General features: G+C 38.4%; 1 protein-coding gene across 1 annotated transcript in view; it reads right to left on the bottom strand.

The window, feature by feature from the left end:
- ANKS6 (ankyrin repeat and sterile alpha motif domain containing 6) overlaps positions 1-17,244 on the bottom strand; it is a 1,232,679-nt gene that overhangs the window by 132,463 nt on the left and 1,082,972 nt on the right. Inside the window, exon 15 of the mRNA XM_044064590.1 lies at positions 8,535-8,651. Within this exon, the coding sequence (XP_043920525.1) occupies positions 8,535-8,651 (117 nt within the window). The remainder of the gene's footprint in view (positions 1-8,534; positions 8,652-17,244) is intronic.

Below are 17,244 nucleotides of genomic sequence, written 5' to 3'. Positions count from 1 at the left end.
ATATGTGCCGGTTAAGCAGGTTTAAACTATTCGGGCTACCTAAAGTCCACTCTTCAAATTTTCCCTTAAAACTACCTTCCTCGAACTATACTACTGATCTAATCAGCGTATCCTATAATTAAAAAGATCATCTCTACTTGACTCCAAGTAGACTATTCTCTATCTGTTAAACGTAGCACTTGCTCCTACAGTACTTATTACCTTGATACGGCACTCTTGTCATAGATAGTACCCCAAAAAGGCAACCCCCCCATTTCTCGGTCACCCACGTCCCCCGGAATCTTTTTAAAATTTTTTGTCTATTTCTTCTAGCATGTCGGGGGGCCAGTTGCTAGTGTCCTCTCCTGCTCAGCTGGTGAACCTAGAATATTGAGGCAATGTTACAATTGCCTCATGTACACAGACAACCCTCTCCTCCTCCCACAAAACACAAATACATGCGAGAGATGCAACTATACGGCCAAACTGGAGGCTGAGCTCTCTCAACATAGGACTGGCAAGACCAGTCAGGAGGAGAAGGTTACCACACACACTATAGACCCAGTCTCACATATTACCATTACAACCTCAAATCATACACATAAACACACAAAGACATACTCGGAGGCTCTGATCAAAATCTACCAAAACAGCAGAGGCCACCAAAGCAGACACCCAAACAACCACCACCTCAGAACACAACACCTGCAACACATAGACCTCACAGTCAGAGTGTCAAACAGTCACAGCCCTTAAGGCCAAACACAATGCCAGACACACTAGTCATTGGTGACTCCATAGTCAGACACACTGATGTTCCACTCACCAGACTGAGTAAGGAGAAGGTCACAGTCAGCTGCCTGTCGGGTGCCAGAATCCGCCACATAATGCAAGCACTCAGGTCTCTGAACAGCAGGTACAAATATGATTCAGTCATTGTCCTCGCTGGTGTAAATGACCTGAGACGTACCTTCCTGGACAACATGAAAAGAGACATTGAGGAGCTCTCAGATTATGTAGCCCAGACAGGTATGACCCTGACCTTGAGCAGTATCCTACCTTCACCAAGAATGATGCCACAATACAGAGATAAGATGATCAGCTTTCAACAATTGGCTTAAACACTGGTGTCATTCAAAGGGGATCCAGTGTCTGTCTGCCTGGGATGACATGCTGGACAAGCCACGCTGCTTTGCCAGAGATGGCTTGCACCTGTCACACCTGGGATTCCGGATATTGGCAAAGGCTCTTGCCACCCCATAGTGCCTTTTTAGGCAAGGCTCAAATTCTAAACCTACCACCCTAGAACACAAAAAGGAAAAATCTAAGGGTAATGCTGCTCAATGCCAGAAGTCTAAATCTCAAAATGCACTCGAGGCCCTTCTCAGTATGGAGAAGATCGATGTCTGTGCTGTGACAGAAACCTGGTTCAAGGCTCCTGAGAGCACCCCAGCACTATCAGGTTTTACCTCATATCACACCTTCCGCCCCAAAATCTGGACAATACCAAGAAAGGAGGGGGTATCCATATTCATCAAGGACACCCACACCTCAAGACTGGTGGCAACGCACGATGCATCGGAGACCATCCAGGTGCAATTAACCATGGGCAAGACTGCTCTGCAAATTGTAGCATGTTACAGGTCGCCCTCACAAACTCAGGAACCTCACATGGCCTTCCTGAAAACACTAGAGGATAAATGTATCACCAAACACCATCATACTAGGTGACTTCTACTACCCTAATATAGACTGGGAACACTACTCAAGCCCAAACACCCTAGCCCAAAAGTTCCTGGAATTCATTAACTCCAATGCCCTGGACCAGCTCGTTCTTACCCCCACTAGAGGTAGCAACATCCTTGAGCAGGAAAAACAGCAGCAAAGCAACAACAGCAAATACAACGAAAAACAAAGACCAGGAACGTAATGAATAAAATGTATTCCTCTCTTTTTTTCCCCAAAGAATACAATTTATTCCTCTTTGACGTCTCGGCATACACTACCTTCTTGGAATACACAGTTACTTCACATCACACACTTAGTTTATATACACTGCTAAATAGACAAAAAATAAAATCATCAGGTAATACCATCACACACTTAAAAAATATTTAAAGTAATACATGCCAATTAAAATCAACAGTCATACCCTTTGGAAACAAAGCATCAAACTTTAATATATACACTGCTTCTTTATAAAGAAGTTTATTCTTGCTGACACCCCCCACCCAAAAAAAAAAACACACTCTATTTTTTCTAACATTGTAGCTTGTAAACCATGAACAGAAATACCATGTGCTTCCAAAAAATGATGCGCCACTGAACTCTGTTCCTTTTTATTTAATACATCACGAACATGTTCTAATAGCCTTATTTTAAAAGCCCTTTGGGCTCACCCACATAAATACTTATTGCAGGGACATCTGAGGGCATAAATAATGCCCTCAGTGTCACACCTAGAATTCCCACAAACTTCAAATCTTCGAGTCCAAAATAAGGCACAATAAATTTGCATGCCTTGCATTTGCCACATCCTACTGTCCCTTTTGTTCTTATTGGCTCATATAAGACTTCCTTGGGTCTGCAGAACCTAGATTTCACCAACAAGCTCTTAATATTCCTACCCACTCTATATGAAGCAAGAAGTTTATTAGGCATCCATGACCTTCCAGCCTTTAAATTTGATAACAGTTGCCACTGTGTTTGTACTATCTCATAAAACCTATTGCTAGATCCACTATATGTGGTTACAAAATACAATTCACAACCAGATTCAGTATTGTTATTTAATTTGGAAACTCCCTTCCATTTTCTATTGTTGTTGCCTATATTTATTAAATCTAGACCATGCCTTAGCAGTTATATCTTCACCATAACCACACTTTCTGAACATCTCAAAAGTATAACCCATCTCCCTTAAAAAATCTTGTTCATCGCTGCATAGTCTGTAAAGACGTATGCATTCACCATAAGGTAAGGCATCAATCGTATGCCCAGGATGACAACTTGTTGCTTTCAAATAATATATATCCCCCTGAAATTTCCTATCTACTTTTGTAGTTAGTATTCCATCTTCCTTAAGTAACAGATCTGCATCCAAAAAGGACACCTTCTTCCCTATTTGGATGCCATCAAATGTAAAATTAAATCTGTTTACTTGTAATTCATCCAAAAAGTCACCCAATACATCTTTTTAATCCACTGTACTATCCTTAACTTACTTAAAAAATCAAAAATGTCTTTAACATAAGCAGGTAATAAAGCTACCTTGGGTAGCAACAGGAAATGTAGCAATTGTTCTAGATTATAAGTAAAATAATTTCTACCTGAAACAATAGGGCACCCTGGAGGGACCTGTATTTTTGTGAATTTTAGGTAATAAATAGAATGTGGCAATACTATGACTGTTCATAGTTAGCTTCTTCTGAACATAATCAGCAATTAAGTAACCTAACCTGACACCTTTATTAAGTAAAGATTTGAATTCAACTAAGGCTCCCAAATAGTGACTTGTATCTACCTTTGAATAGACTGAATTGTCATCCAAATGTTAATGGCACATCTTCAAATACTGGGATATATGCATCACAACTAGTTTGTTTCCCTTGTCAGCAGATTTAAAAAACAGCTGTTCATTTTTAGTCATATTTAATAATGCTGGCCACTCTTCTCTAGTTAAATTATAAACAATATTCTGTTTTTGATTTGGAGCAGCAGTTATCGTTGTCTCCTCACAGCAAGAGGTTCTCCCGTTTGATTCTCGGCTGGAGCGCCTTCTATGTGGAGTCTGCATGTCCTCCCCATGGTCGAGTGACGTTAAAGACATGCAAGTAGGTGCGAGAGTGAATGGGTGTGCCTTCGTTGAAGGTTGGGCGTCGGGTTGGCAACTTGGCACCGTAAAAATCCACTACCAATCATGAGCGGACCGGAGTTCTGCTGTGGCGACCCCTAACCGGGAAAAGCCGAAAGTCTTTTATTCTGTTTTTGATTTAAAAACATATTTAATTCAGTTTCAATGAAAAAATCTAATGTTTTATGAAAATAACTAATGTCAGCATCAAAAAAACCTGGAACATAACTGCTCTGTGTTTAACACAGCTAGTATCAAATAAGCTGTATGCATTGTATTCATCATCAGAAGCACAAGAAAAATAATTCTCTTCCATACTAGAATCACTGGCATTAATACATTCATTTTAATACTATTTACAGTAGTAAACATGTATTTCAACTGTAATTTCCTAACCAGTCCAAAAATGTCTTTTTTCACTTCATATAGCTTATGTAAGTCTCTTATACGAGTCAATAAGAACAAAAAGGAACAGCAGGATATGGCAAATGCAAGGCATGCAAATTTATTGTGCCTTATTTTGGACTATTAAATGGTTGAAGATCTGAAGTTTGTGGGAATTATAGGTGTGACACTGAGGGCATTATTTATGCCCTCAGATGTCCCTGCAATAAGTTTTATGTGGGTGAGGCCAAAAGGGCTTTTAAAATAAGGCTATTAGAACATGTTTGTGATATATTAAATAAAAAGGAACAGAGTTCAGTGGCACAACATTTTTTGGAAGGACATGGTTTACAAGCCACAATTTCAGAAAAAGTAGAGCGTGGTTTTTGGGGAGGGGCATCATCAAGAATAAACTTCTTTATAAAGAAGCAGTGCATATATATTAAAGTTTGATACTTTGTTTCCAAAGGGTATGAATACTGATTTTAATTGGCATGTATTACTTTAAATATTTTTTAAGTGTGTGATGGTATTACCTGATGACTTTATTGTTAGTCTATTTAGCAGTGTACATAAACCAAGTGGGTGATGTGAAGTAACTGTGTACTCCAAGAAGGCAGTGTATGCCGAGACGTCAGAGAGGAATAAATTTTATTCATTGGGGGAAAAAAGAGAGGAATACATTTTATTCATTGGGTTCCTGGTCTTTGTTCTTCATTGTACTGGCAGTAGCAACATCCTTGACCTGGTCATTATTAACATGGGCGACCATTGCTCTACACCAATAGTCAACTCCTCCCTGGTTAGATCTGACCACAAACTAATCACTTTGGAAATCCACATCCCTCCCCTACCCACCCCCCTGCAAAGGTAACCACCATGAAAAACTTCTCCAAAGCTAACTTTGGGCTCCTAAGAACAGAGGTGGTTAACTTCACGGCACCCATGCAAATGGAGAATAGTTGCATGACCACTGAATCATACACCAATGCACTGTACGAACATTGCATGACCACTGAATCATACACCAATGCACTGTACGAACACGTGCACAAATGCATGGATCTCGCCATACCCAATAGAACCAAGATGCTCTCCTCCAAAAAAAGGAAGCCAATCTGGTGGTCCCCTGCCATAAATAAACTCTACAACAGAAGCAGGAAACTGATGTGGTATAAAGTGAAGTCCCAAGACTGGAAAAACTCCCTTATCAGCCTCAACAAAAAGTTGAGATCCCTCATCAAATCCTCTAAAACTACCTATGAAAATCAGAATTACAGCAGATAGTAAAGACAACCACAAGGCCTTCTAAAGTTGTGTAAAGAACCTCCACGGCAATACCCAGTTTTGCTCTGAGCTACTACACAATGGTACCTCATATACAGAGCCAACAGATATTGCCAATATACTGGCCGACAGATTCAGTGCCAAGTTTAACCCCCCCCCCAAAGGACCAATCACAATACCAGTAGATTACCAGGCACCCAGTATTACTGCCGTACAGGTTAAAATAGTACTGTCCAAGGCCAAGAATGCAGCTTCTATGGGACCTGACAATATCACTGGCTGTGTTCTACATGAACTACAGAGTGAACTGGCACCTCACCTGTGTGCCCTGTTCAATCACAGCCTCACCTCAGGCTTTGTCCCTACCGAATGGCACACTGCTATAATCATCCCTCTACACAAAGGAGGAGTGACTACAGACCCTGTGAACCATCACCCCATTAGTCTGACAAGTCTGATATGCAAAGCTATGGAACGCATCATCATGAACCTAATAAACAAGGATATAGGGACTCCCCAAACTCTGGATCCCACACAGTTTGGTTTTGTGAAGGTAGATCATACCTGCTCAATTTGGTCGACTTCTTTGAGTCAGTCACCAGAGCTGTGGATGAAGGCAAGGTGGTTCATACAGCATACCTTGATCTGGCCCAAGTCTTTGATGCCTTTCCCCACTTAGGGATCATAGAAAAACTCACTAAGCTAAGCATCAACCCCTATATCACTAGGTGGGTTGCAAACTGGCTCACAGAAAGGACCCACAGTGTGAAAGTAGCTGACTCCAATTCAGACTGCCGACCACTCACGAGTGGAGTCCCACAGGGATCGGTCCTGGATCCTCTTATGTTTGGTATCTACTTCTCAGAAGTCCAGTCCAACACAAAGGGACTCTGGCTGACAAAGTTCCCAGACGAAAGCAAGTTGGGAGCCATTATTAACTCCCCAAGTGATGTTGACATCCTACAGAAAGGCCTCACGGAGACAGACGACTGGTGTCAGAACCATGGCCTTAAGCTCAATGCCAAAAAATGTGTCGTCATCCCCTTTGGAACAAAACCCAGTTCCCATGAACTGCTACATCGATGGTAGTCCACTGAACACAGAAGGCGTTATAAGAGATTTGGGAACACAGGCTGACAGCAACCTCTCTTTTGACCACCACACTGCCACTGTGGCCAGAAAGTCCTTCTATGTGGCACATTTCATTAATAAGGGTTTTGCATCCAGGAAGAAAGAGGTCATTGTGTCCCTCTACTCTTCCCTCATTAGGCCAATCACCAAGTACAATGCCCCACTTAGCATGTACCTCACTAGACACCTGCAACAACTGGAGAGGTAACTGCAAAAGTACCTCACAAAGAGGATCATAGGCTTAAACACTTGTCCTATATGGACAGACTCAAAAAACTAAAACTATTCTCTTGTCTCATATCGCCTACTCAGAGGCGATCTCTGCTTGACTTACAAAGCCATGTCTGACCCAGCTCTGTTAGAAATGCTTCATCTAAAGAAATCCAAATCCCTCCGCACCACACGCTCCAGAGACCTCAACCTCATTACCACAATCAACAGAACATGATAGAGGGACAGGTTCATAACCCAGAGATTGCCCATGCTATGGAATAGACTTCCCATACATGTCAAACAGAGTACCTCACTGGCCCTCTTCAACAGAAATCTTGATGAGTGGATGGGAAATAGAAAATTCACCCCAGGGATCACTCCAGTGGCTCTACTCGACACAGGCACTAGAAACTAAGGTCAGGTGGAACAATGCCAGAGTAATCCTATGGGCTAGGCTTGTAAAGGCACCAGAGCCATTAGCCTAGTACACACCTATGAACCTATAACTAATATGATCTTATATCTACTGTCCAAAATGTGTGCAAACACCTCATAGTGTGCAATTGTGTATACTTCCTCAACATCCTTTTGAATCCAGCTATCAAAGCCCCTAATCATTATGATGTTTCATGCCGCACTTAGCTAGCCTCTCTAGCAGACTGAATGGTTCTTAAATGGCCACTTCACTTGCCAAGTTTTCAAAAAAAAAAAACAAACAAAAAAAAAACAAATCTTTTATCTTTCAACATATGTTTCTCTTTCTTTATCCAGCTTCTCAATTTTCCATAAAGCTGCAGACTTATACACATTTTGCATAACTATGTTAGAATATACTTGGCACAGCTATCCACTATATCTAACTTGCCTCTCCATCTGTTTTGGTCTCTCACCTCTTTTATTCTGAATGGACAAACATAAGACCATATAGTAGCTCAGCTTTCTAAAACTCACCACAAGATATTCAACTGAAAGTAGAAAAAAAAGAGAAATGATAGAAAGTGTCTGATGCATGTATCGTTAGCACTGCTAAACTGTTTAGCAACTGCTACACATTAAACTGGTACACACAAGTTACAAATTCCACAGCATGCCTTGTACACTGAAATAAAAAAAATTTATATAACAGCTATTAATTATAGACCCCCCCCCCCACTTTGAGTACCTAAGGTATGGCAAGATAGGGGTGGGAAACTAGGTCAAATATAGTCTCACCAGCCCACTGCTTAAATTTTTGACCTGTTATTACATGCCCATGCAATAGTTCCATATCTGCTCTTAACTTATCCGTGTTCTCACATCGCTACAATACTCATTTCACCTTCCCAGTCTGATGCTATTACTTTTAACACTACATTTTTTATCCTATGACAACGAAGTGGACCAATGGAAAAAAATATTCCCTCAAAATGAGAAAGAGATTACATGTTCTTCTGACCAGTCTACTCTCATGTTAGTTAAAATCACAAATGATACAGCTATTGAAACACTAGTAAGCTGAAAAGTGATGACAACTAATTACAAAATTTAAGTATTGTACCCACAACAATACAAAGATTAATATTTGTGCAACTAAAGCATTACTGATAGGAACAGTTTCTGTTATTTTATTCCAACTACGTACAACATCAAAATCTATTGCTTCAAAGATGAGAACCAATTCCATCTCATTTTACATTGTACAAATTACCTTTCCAGCATTGAGTTCAGATATGGCTGCCAGAATTTGCTGCCTTGGTCCATCAGTCTTTATTCCCAGCTCCTTCAAATCACCATCTGTCAGTGTCAAGAATGCTTCCATATCCACCTATCAAGTTAAAAAGACATGACAGTCATGATCATCTTCATTTGCCTTTCAAAAATTACTTCCTGGTGTTTATCAACAAGCAAACTGCATTACAAAGCAAGTGCATTTAACTTGTGCATTTTCCAGAATAACATTTCTTTTAGCCTACTGAACTAAATTTTGACCAACACAACCTCCATCTAAGAACATAAACAAGCCATTTCAAAACTCTCAAGTGACCTTAAAAACAGCCATATTGCCTGATGGTTTCCTTAGCAAAGCAATTAAATATACTGTTTTCAGACTTAAAAGATAGATGCACACTGATCAATATGTTGATTTTGGCTTTCCCAGTATGAAAACAGAAACAGAGAAAAAAGTACCATTCAAACTATTAACTAAGGTGACATTCAGTCATTTGTTAGTGATTTCACTACTTGGATGCCAGCAAAGACATTTGGAGAATTTGAGAGAAATTCAACAAGAAAAGAAGAGGAGTAAATGCTGGCGGGGAAGAATCCTGCAGCTCTTCAGCAAAAAGTAGTTCACCGTTCAAGGTTATGCAGGAGACTGCTTCCAGTAACTTTGACAAAAAAAAATAAATCAAAAGTACTCACAGCCAACTAAAATAAATGGAACACTGAAAGAATATATCAACTCAAACAACATAAGTCTAAAAAAATAGAAGAAACTTTAGCTATTCAGGTGAGCCAATAACATCAGAGAATGAAATGAGGAAGAGGCTGGCCAAATAGGATGCTTCTCAAAAGAGCTGTTTCACAAAATAGTAGATAAAGGGCACAGAAAAAAACATGAGATTGTTCTTCTATAGCAGAGATACTGGATGGAATAGACTGTATTAACTTTATGGAAATATAAATAAGCATCTGGACTGGTGTTTCATTGCAGAACATGTTAATTGAAAGGCCACACAGTGGGAATGCTCCAAACCTGATGAGAAAGCAGTCAAGATCTATATTAGTAAAGATGCAATCATAACAACAGAGAGTTGTCCTGATAAAACTGTGATAAACAGGGAGAGTATTAAAAATTGGAGACAACAGTGCACTTGTGGAAAATGATTATTCAGTGCACACAAGGCAGAAGAAGCAGGTTTATCCCAGCAATCAGGGAAAGTTGAAAAGCAGGTGTGAAATTAAAGTTGCTAAATACAACGGTCTTCAAAATATTTTTTACTGGAGTATCAGTCTTTTTTTGATGCATTGCTGGCTGAGGTGAAAATAAAAAAGTTTATACAACAAAGAATGAGCCAGCAAGTTGAAAAATACTCTGCATCTCATTCTTCTGACAGTAATAAAGACTACAGAGAGACTTTGATGGTGAAACATTTTCCATTGTTCCAAAGGCAAATGCTTGACAAACAGAAAAAAAACACATGGGCTGACTAGGGGAATCAATACTACCTTGGACTGGAGCCAGAAACTGGTGTTGGGAGTTGTAGCTGTAGATGGTCATGAAGAAGACCGGCAACACTAAAATTAGTGAATAAATGGGAGAATGAAAAGTATCAGTCCTACCGGATATAGGAATTCACATATGAAATATGGCTTTGCAAGAAAACATGCTTGTGGATATAGGAATTAACATATAAAATATGGGTTTGTAAGAAAACATGGTTCAAAAACACTAGAACTTTGCTGTCTGTGTTAAACATGTGTGAGCTGTAAAGTATATTACACAACTTTATGTAATTAATGTTTAGAAGAACACTGAAGGAAATTAAGTACCAAATGAAAGTAAAACACTTTTTTATTCTTAACATTTGTTTAAACTTAAGTACCAAATGAAAGTAAAACACTTTTTTATTCTTAACATTTGTTTAAACTTTTAACTATATGAACTGCATACAGTATAGCAGTTTTACATAGTATGCAGTCTGTGTTTTTTAAATGTGACGTGTGGGAGTGAAGACTCTTATTAGTGACTGCTGCATATCATAAACCAAGTAGTATTTTTAGTTGCAAAATGTACAGAGGTGATACTGTAACAAGACAAGAAAGGCTGGTTAGAAGCAAGTTAATGTTAATATAATGTGGCATTGGGCTGCTGGGTTGAGGGTGGGGTGTAAAAGTGTACTGATATATGTAGAATTAAGATAGTAATTTCTGTTACTTCACAAGGGTGGATGTCCAGATTAATATCCTTGGTTTAACCTGGAGACAAGATTTGTTAAGCAAAAAACGTGAAAAAATAAAACAAAATGATGAAAGGCATGGAAAATGGTAGACTTCTTACTTCTTAGAAGTTATTAGCTCTTTTTTTATCCATTAGCAAATGTTCTTGGGGGACACAAGTCTGCAAGCGCAGGCATTTTGGCTAGGGGAAGTCTGTACATCGTGTTCTGAGTGAAGTTTATGAATAGTTTCTTTTCATGCATCTGCAAAGCTTTTAGCTGCTTTTTTCTCATTGCTGACTACATTGACTTGGAGACAAACTGTCTGCAAGTACATGCAATTAATCTTGAAAGTACTTAGCATTCCTGTGCTGACATAAATATAACATTTAAAGTACAGTGGCAAGAAGTTCAGTGAAAAAATAATGCCTGAAACTAAGAAGTGAATAAGCAGTAGTAGTAGCTTTCTCAGTGGTCTTAATACTTTAATGCATTTAATAGAAGACCGCACAACTTTGTTTTATTCAAAGGTAGTCACTGTACATTTTCTTAGGGCTACAAATCAATGTTTCCTAAAAGCACACAAGTTGTTTTTCACATTTAGGAGGGGAAAGAAAATAAAGAACTCACTGGAATCAGTGTAAGTGGGAACACAGATTGTAGCATGTGCTTTAGCATGGGTAACCTTAATTTTAAATGAAGAAAGAACAAAATTCACAGCAGCTTCCAAATAAAACTTGTAATCCACAAAACGAAGCAGCTTTTCAGGCAAAACAATAAAGCCCTGAGCAGGGTAAGCTTAGAGAATTGTGAAAAAACCCACGGACAGCTCAGCACACTTCAGTTCACTTTATTCCACAGAAACACAGCACATTAACGCTCCACCATACATTTTTGTTTTAAAAAATCACTTCCTCAGATGTGGGATGTTCAAACTACTGGTGCTTTTATACCATTCACTTAATTACATTGATTAGGTTAATGAATTAATTGAAATGTTAATTTAGTTTAAAACTAAAAAAATTTTCTTGTTCTATCTCTCTGTGTTGCCACAATTAAAACACATTTAATGTTACAAAATGTGTTTTAATTGTTGCAACAAAGAGAGATACAACAAGAAAAGTTTTTGGTTTTAAACTAAATTAACCTTTCAATTAATTCATTAACCTAATCAATGTAATTAAGTAAATGGTATAAAAGCACTAGCAGTTTGAACACCCCACATCTGAGGAAGTGATTTTTAAAACGAAAATGTATGGCGGAGCGTTAATGTGCTGTGATTCTGTGGAATATAGTGAACTGAAGTGTGCTGAGCCGTCTGTTTTTTTTTTCACAACTTTCTAAGCTTGCCCTGTTTAGGGCTTTATCGTTTTGCCTGAAAAGCTGCTTAATTTTAAATTAGGTGATGCCTGTGGCTGCAGCCATCAATTTTGGGCAATTGCTCCTACCTGGAGGGGTAAACTTCATTTGTTGAAAATGTATATAGTTCACAGGTTCATAAATTATTACTACACTGACGACTCCAGGGTGACTTTTTAAGCCTAGCCATGCTTCCCATGGGTGAAAATCAAACCCTGTACCTTGTGTCTGTAACAAATACCTTAACAATTATACAAAACTCCACTCTCTTCCTACTAGGCTATCAATTTACAGACTATTACAAGCCTAGCCAATAACTACATGTCAGAATTAAAACCTAGTTTTGTGTGTTTGTTCAAAATTAAGGGGCTACGGAAGGGTTCTTTTTTGGTTTCAGACTTTTCACTGAAGCAGTCTTGAAAAATGCGACATAGGTTAAAATGATAAGAAGCAGCAAGTGCTTAAAATATCAACTTGCCAAACATTATTGTGTGCATATAATCCAGATTTTGGAATTCATGCTCAAAAGAACAGTACTGTATAGTAGATGGGAGCAACAACTCTCTGTCTTGATGAACTTCTCTGTTCATAACATTGTGGAATGTAAATTGTCTTACAGGAAGAGACAAAAACAAGAGAGTATTAATTATGTAAGAAATATAAGTGAAGAGAAAAAAGCAAGAAAGTATTGAATTATATACAAGACATGTAAAATGCAAATATAAATGCTGCAGGAGACACCTGAATAGAAATCAGCAGGTGGATTTGACAAAGAAAGGATTTCAGGGTAGAACTTAAGAATATCATTGACAAAGGAAATGAGTAATAATACTGATCGCTAAAAGGGCTCCAATAGTGACAGAAGAGGAAAAAAGATAATAATGGTAGATTCGTGGTAGCAAGAAGCTATTGGGTAAGGACGATTATGCCAGCATGTATTTATATTCCACCAAAAACTGGGATTATAGAGATTTAAAAAATGGGAGAAATAATCAACTTTCAGCAGGGATTATTATTTATTGGTGGGGACTACAACTTGATTTGCAAAATGTAAAAACGTATCTGGGACACAAAAGGGAAAATATAACAAAAGGGTAGATTTTTTAAGAAATACATGAGAATATTTGGTATGGATGATGTGAATTCAGTAGTACGAAGTTAGACATTTTACATATTATTCAATAAGGTTTAAATTTACTGAGACAGGCTGAACAGAATTTATATTTCACAGAGCATGTGTATTTAATTAAAAGCTTTGGCATACATCCAATAACTTTCAGATCACGCAGAGATGATAATGAAAAGAAAATAAGACACTAGCACTTTCGTACTTACCTGTTAAAAAGGGGGAATTTAAGGAATGGATAGATGAAATTGTTAGGGAAGATATACTTTTCTTCAAAAGGACAGCTGGTGAGTGGGATAAAATGAAAACATTTAAAATAAGAGTGGAAATAAAAGAGAAACAGATGTAGGATAGAAGTTAAAAGGAACTATTTAGAGGGGATGGCAAAGGTAAAATTATTGTAGAATAAGGGCATTTAATGGAAAAAGAAGAGGAGCAACTGCACAATATCAAAGGGAAATAAGGAAGCATTTGGATAATATGCATGGGTTTGGACAGGTTGCTGTTAAACATCTAATTTTTTAATGATGTCTCCAGAGCAAAAACATATTAGCAAAACAACTCAGACAACAGAACATTGAAAGTGTTGCAGCCATCCTTAGGGAGCATGTGACAAGAAAAATAACAGATCCTGCAGAAGTTATTAGAAATATTTTGGAAATTTTAAGAACATCTGTACAGTTTCATAGTTTCATAGTATAGTACTAGGCTATCTGCCCTGGGGCATTTGTAAGCCTAGCCATAGTGATGTGGCATTTGCCACCCCATGAAATGGTACAAAAATGTACAGAATAAATTTAAAATACTGTGTCTAGTAGTGACACAATGAAGGTCCCCTTATATAATAGAATTAGTTTACTGTGCCCCTGTCTAGCAGTGACACAGATGTGACCCCTGGGGTAAACTTACGATCTCCCATCCACTCATCAAGATTTCTCTTGAAGAGAGTCAGTGAGGGGTATAATGCAGAGATGTCTGTAGTAACCAAGAAAAGGCACAAATGGAAATATTTACAGAAGTCTTCTTTATTCCAATATTGGAGGAAGATGAGGCTCAACAATTAATAGCCAAACTAGGAAAAATTACATAAAATGGTAACATATAATCAATCAACAATGAAGACTCCAGGAACAGATGGCACATCTGTGGAAGTTTGGAAATTAGAATGGTAAAAAGTGATGAAGATCTGAAAGGTTTTATTTAACAGTATGAGGGAGGAGTGAAGCACCAACATACTAAGAAAAAAAAGCTGGGGTTGCTGTACTACACAGAGAGGGTAAAACCATTCAAACCCAGCTTCCAATACTTCCATTTAATTTTAAACCACAATTTAAGTGTTTATACTAGTTTAGAGAATGGCAAAGTGTTGCTACAACTGACAGATATTGATCAATGTGGTTTTGTGGACAGGAGACAAACATTTGACAATATTAACAGTACAATGATGACTCAAATATGTCAGAAAATACTATTTTTGATGGGTCCTGATGCAAAGAAAGTATATGATAAGAATCAGCTAAAATGCAATGAAAGCATTTGTGTTCCCTGATACAATAGTAGAGTTAATTATGAGAATATATGAAGAGTCAGAGGCAAGAATTAAGGTGGCAGGGTTCCTCTCTAACAAGCTGTGCTTGGACAGAGGGAACAAGGCAAGGTTGTCCTCATTTCCCTTTATTTGTTTTACAATTAAAGCCACTGACAAAGAATATAAGGAAATCACAAATTCAATGACATAACTGGTATAGTTTTCTAAATAGATAAGTTAGCTTTATCTGCTGCTGATATTACTTTGTACTTGATAAATCCAGAAAAGGACATCTCAGTGTTGTGTAATATTTTGAGACAGTTTCAAGTCTTTTCAGGATATAAAATGAATGAAGATAAAGCAAAGATTATAGCAACTGCTTCTTCAGCTGTATGGGGGCATATAATTCGTTAACCTCTTCTGTGCTTGGTTTTCCAGTGACAGGTATCCCTAACCTAAACACTAATATCAAAGTACACGCATATTTTCTAACATTCAATTGATATGCAAATATATTAGACTACATGAGATGTATTAAATTGAGGTGACCAATCTGTTGAAATTGGGTTATACTTTATCATGCCTAAGATTTCCATTAATAGATATGAAAACCTGATAAAAAGTAGTAGACTGATGAATTGATTTTTTTTTTTTTTTTTTAGATTTGCCCTGGTGAATACCGCTTGACTTCTATGTTACCTGGGGTACATCAAGAGAGGCTGTCTAAGAATTCTAAAAGGTATCATTTTATTTTGTGTTCTGAAACACAGAACATAGCAAGTTACTTACTACAGCTCCCTGTTCCCATTAGCCCTGATGAATTTGCACTTATCCCTGTACACATTTTTTCCTTTTTGTTCCTTACGTCTCTTCTTTCTCAGTTTTACTTGTAAACCAAGGGCTCAGCTTGTGATTTTACAATGTAAGGTCCTTCTCAGTTGCTATCCCATGGCCCGGACCTTAAAAATCTCTGTCATTACCTTGTGACCCACCTTTATGTCCCCCTCCAATACTTAAAAAGGTGCTCTCCATAGACAATATGCATTTTCCTGGGATAACTCCTCACAATTCTGAAGTAAATGTTTCAACCATTCCTGATGCTTTACCATGTCTAACTATGGTTCAGAAATGCCAGTTTCTGGATCAAATGGAAAGGCAATTGCCATTGTCCTCCCTGTCATTAACAGAAAATGAGAAATCCCCACTTTGGCATTTGGAGTGGCGAACTGCAGTCAAGTGTTGATCCCAACTGGTCCCTTTTTCAAGGCATAATTTTAAGCCTATCCATAACAGTTTGACTCGTTCACTCCACAGTATCATTGGCCTGAGGATGACAAGGAATGTAGAACCTTTGCTAACAGTCACAATGTTACATAGTTCCCTCATGATCTGACTAGCAAACTGTGGGCCACAATGATTTCTGGCCACCCCAGTGTGAAAAGACATATTATTGTGATATTACCTGTTTTCTCTGTTTTTCAGAGCTTAATTTGTTGAAAGTTTTTATCTAAAAGTTCAGCAGCACTTGCTCCTAAAGTGTCTCATGTACGGACAACATAGGACTGGTAAGACCAAAACAGCAGAGGCAGTATCCTACCTTCACCAAGAATGATGCCACAATACAGAGACAAGATGATCAGCTTTAATAATTGGCTTAAACTCTGGTGCCATTCAATGCCTGAGACGACATGCTGGACAAGAACACAAAAAAAAAAAAAAAAAGGGTAATGCTGCTCAATGCCAGAAGTCTCATCCTCAAGATGCAGTATGGAGAACATCGATGTCTGTGCTGTGACTGAAACCTGGTCACCCACACCTCGTTGGTGGCAACGCACGATGCATCGGAAACCATCCAGGTGCAATTAACTATAGGCAAGACTGCTTTTGCAATTTGTAGCATGTTACAGTTACACCCTCCTCTCAATCTCAGGAACACATAGCTTTTTCCTGAAAACACTGGAAGGGATAAATGTATCTCCAAACACCACCATACTAGACTGGGATCACCCTCCAACCCCCACAGCCCAGCCCCAAAGGTTCCTAGAGTCAATAAACTCATGGAATGGAACAACTCTAGTCACCCACCCCAAGAGATAACATACTATATCTCATCATCACGAACATGGGAACATGGGGTCACAATGTCACACTTACGGGAACGTATACCCCTCACTCAGACCATAAACTAATCTCACTGGAAGTCCACACATCCCGCCCCCACGATCATTATAAGTAAAAAAGAAGATCTCTAAAATATCATCATCCAAAATTTTGAGAGAAAAAGCGCTAAGGACTCAAAAAGGACAATCATAAGGCCTCTTTAGCTATGTTAGAAACCTGGGAAAGAAACCCCAGATATGCTCAGAATTAGTTCAAATGATTGTAAAATTACTGAACCTACAGACAAACATCTTAAAACTCTCAGTGAGAACTGTCTCAAGACCAAAAAACACAGCAGCATGGGACC

Source organism: Protopterus annectens, chromosome 3.part0 (genome assembly GCF_019279795.1).
Source record: "Protopterus annectens isolate FY-2018-M chromosome 3.part0, PAN1.0, whole genome shotgun sequence".
Classification (NCBI taxonomy): Eukaryota; Metazoa; Chordata; order Ceratodontiformes; family Protopteridae; genus Protopterus; species Protopterus annectens.
Note: the sequence above shows the minus strand (reverse complement) of the source record. Positions and strands in the feature narration are given on the sequence as shown.